Genomic DNA, 3,139 nt, shown 5'->3' on the forward strand with positions numbered 1-3,139 from the left:
GCTCTCTGCCAGCTCCCCCTCGGTGCGTGCTGCCAGCGCTCACCCACACGCACACGCCGTCCCCGCACGCTCGGTGCGGTGGCGAGGCTCTCGCCGCGTTCCCTGCAGCCACGTGGCCTCCGAGGTGCGGGGCTGCGGCCCGACCCCCGGGGCTGCTGGGAGCGCAGCCAGGCGCTGCTCCCGGGCGGGCAGCTCCGAGCGGGGTGTCATCCATCTGTAAAACGCGGTGGGGAACGGCCTCGGCCTTTCCCGCTGCGCCTTTGCTAAGAGCCCGGTGCGTGGGGAGAGCGGCCCCGAGCGACCTCCGAAACGCATTCAGGGCTATAAAAGGAAGCCGGGTCCCCAGCGAGGTGCCTCTGCCACAAAAGCACCCGGCGGATGAGGGGGCTGCGAGCAGAGCTGCGAAATAACTGCCAGGCAGCGGGAGAGGAGCCTGCAGCGCTGAGCGAAGTACGAGCTGCACATATGCTCGCTGCTTTCTGCACAGCTCTGTGAAACTGTGCCATCTATTTCGAACAGCGTGGAGAGATACTTTTATCTGTGCTCTGGCATGGCACACAGCTGATGGACACCAGCCGATCCCAAAATCTGAGCGATGGAAAGTGGCTGGGGCAGCTGCAATGCCATGGACCTTCTAGAGGTGATGATGGGCTGGCATCTTCCCCTTCCCTCCCCTCAGCAAAGGACACTGTGGGGGTTGGGGATGCCTGCATGCATGCATTGGAAACAACCTGTGCGCTACATGCAGAACAAAAATGGCTGCGACTGGGTGTCAAGACTGATTTGCCAGGTGGAGAGGCCTTCGAGGCTCTGGGATGGCACATCCCCTTCTGCCCTGGGGCAAGGACAGGCCTGGAGCTGGGGAGGAGCTCATACTGCCTGCGCGTGGGATGATGCAAGGAGCAAGGGCTGGTCCTCATCACAGCTTTGACCCTTCCATGAAGGCACCACACTGGTGTGTGCAACACCAACTCCTCCTCTGCAGCAGCAGATGATGGCAGGAGCCACCAGAATCTGCTTCCTATGGTTCACAATCCCTGCACTCAGATCCAGCGCTGTCACTTCCCTCAACCCAGGGCTCCTACCAGGAGCTGCCATGTCTCCGTGAGACAGGAACCACTTGGCTTCCCGGGATGGCGACAGCTTCCATCTGCAGGCACCCAGCAAGGGAAGTGCTCTAGGAGACAGCAGCACCTGAAACGTGCCAGTGCCCCAGAGCGGCCCCACACATGGCACCACCTGTGTGCCAGCACAAGCAGCATGGCAGCAATTCACCTTGCAGCACAAGCAGAGGTCAGGCCAGCATGCAGGAGGAACCCAGAGCTGGCAGGGGGTAGAGAGACCTTCCTAGCATCCCCACTCCTGGATCCAATCTGGGGTGCCCCGGGTGCCTTCCCAGCAGCCAGGGAGGGATGTTCCCCCTCACTCCCTACCTCCTGCCCCAGGATACTCTCCCAGCAAACAGTGGCAGTGCATCTGCTGCCTCCCACGGGCTGCTCCTGCTTCTGTTCCCTGTGGCTGCCTGCAGCAGGTCCCCGAGCCACTGCGAGCAGATGCCTTGATAGTTCTTTATTGTCCTCTGAACTGGGTGGCAGCTCAGCCATACCCAGCACAGGAAAAACACCTCCTGCACCTGCCCTGGGAGACAGCAGCATCACTCACAGCAATGCCATGGAGTCCTGCTCTTGGCCTCTTCTGCTGATCCCAGCAAATTCAAGCACTCAGCCCTTTCTGCTCCTCTGGGTCCTGCCAGCAGCACCGTGCTGGCCTGCTGCAAAACTCTGCCTTGCTCCAAAGCAGCTCGGCGCAGCCCTGGCGTCTTGACATGAGCACAGCACATGCTGGCGCATGAGACACAGCTCAGCCAAACGTGCACCACGGTGTCTCACTCATGTCGCAGTCCAACAAGATGTTAAGGACAGTGCAGGGGGCTCCTGCCACAGTCAGAGCAGTCCGTGACTCAATCCGGTATCTCACGTTGTTCAGACCTCCCTCCCGATCCACCTTAAACTGCTCCTGAGGAGAAGAAAGAGCATTCAGGGCAAAGCATCTGTTGCTGAGATAGACAGCAGAGTGGGCAGGGAAGGACTCAGAGCACGTGGCAATCACAGCCTGCATCTCTCACAGCTCACCTGCTTCTGTGCAGCAATGCGCTTCTGGTCTCTCTTCCTCCAGGCTGGATCGTGAAGGTGCTGGAATGTCTCATACCCAGTTGTGATTCCGGAGGGACGGTGAACCTGGGAGGAGAAAAACGCTTCCACACGGCTCCTGAAAGCCTGCCCGCATGTGGGAAAGCCACCTGCCCCTCGTGCCAGCCCTGGTGGCTGCAGCAGGGGACAGGAAGGAGGATGAGAAGAAGGGCATCTTCAGCCAAGGAGGCCCCCGAGCACACTCACCTGGAGACCAGCTCCTTTGATGCGTCGATAAAACTCATCGTCCTCCCGTCCCCAGCCCCAGAAGCGGTTGGACATGCCATTGCACTGCAACAAGAGCGGCACCGCACTGCTCTCCTGCAGCAGCCAAACACCACCACCACCCCCAGCCCCGAGCACGGCTGCAGCCTGCACTGTGCCATCAGCTCAAACCACAGATTCCTTTTCTCTCTTTCAAAGCGTTGGGCACAATACACATGCCAAGATTTCACTGTACACCCAACCGCAAAGCAGGAGGGGGGTTAAGCTCACCATCTCATAATGCTGCTTGGTGAGCAGCAGGATCCCTCCCACGTAGGTTTTGTAGTGGTACAGCGGGTGCAGCTCTGGGGATGCCACATGGAAGGGCCCGGCCTCGGGGAAGCCATAGTCCAGCTGCTCGTTGAGGGGCAGCAGGTCGACGTCGTGCATGGCGATGTAGTCCGTGTCATTGCCACTCTCCAGGAAGCCCACGTTGATCAGCGACGCTCTGTTAAACCTGCAATGGAACCGGGTTCACATCGCCGCCCTCTGCATGCGCACCACAAGGAACCCCCTGGCTTTGCAGCTCCTGTACCTGAAGTGGTCCACCTGGTTGAGCACCAGGATGTGGTGGCGGATCCTCTTCTTGCTGAGGAAGCGGTGCATGTAGGGTACGAAGGCCAGCAGCTCCTCGAAGCGCTCGCGGAAGGGCACGAGCACTGCCAGGCGGTGCGGCCCCCACGAAG

At 60.2% G+C, this 3,139-nt stretch overlaps 1 protein-coding gene across 1 annotated transcript; it reads right to left on the reverse strand.

Moving 5' to 3' along the window:
- Positions 1-1,554: 1,554 nt before the first annotated feature.
- B4GALT7 (beta-1,4-galactosyltransferase 7) lies at positions 1,555-3,133 on the reverse strand. Its single transcript, XM_010719056.2, has 5 exons — positions 2,989-3,133; positions 2,685-2,910; positions 2,397-2,480; positions 2,133-2,237; positions 1,555-2,016 (listed from the first exon to the last, which is right to left on the reverse strand). Exons 1-5 carry the CDS (start codon positions 3,057-3,059, stop codon positions 1,861-1,863), a joined length of 642 nt encoding a protein of 213 aa, XP_010717358.2. The 5' UTR covers positions 3,060-3,133; the 3' UTR covers positions 1,555-1,860.
- Positions 3,134-3,139: the final 6 nt, after the last annotated feature.

This window comes from Meleagris gallopavo, chromosome 15 (assembly GCF_000146605.3).
Source record: "Meleagris gallopavo isolate NT-WF06-2002-E0010 breed Aviagen turkey brand Nicholas breeding stock chromosome 15, Turkey_5.1, whole genome shotgun sequence".
Lineage (NCBI taxonomy): Eukaryota > Metazoa > Chordata > Aves > Galliformes > Phasianidae > Meleagris > Meleagris gallopavo.

Bases quoted from the DNA above. Each gene is read 5' to 3' on its own strand.
- B4GALT7 (XM_010719056.2), bottom strand. From the start codon at position 3,059: ATGCACCGCTTCCTCAGCAAGAAGAGGATCCGCCACCACATCCTGGTG. The intron at 2,238-2,396 runs GTGAGTGTGCTC...TTCTCCTCCCAG, and splicing joins TCAAAGGAGCTGGTCTCCAG to GTTCACCGTCCCTCCGGAAT. The intron at 2,017-2,132 runs GTGAGCTGTGAG...TCTTCTCCTCAG, and splicing joins GCATTGCTGCACAGAAGCAG to GAGCAGTTTAAGGTGGATCG.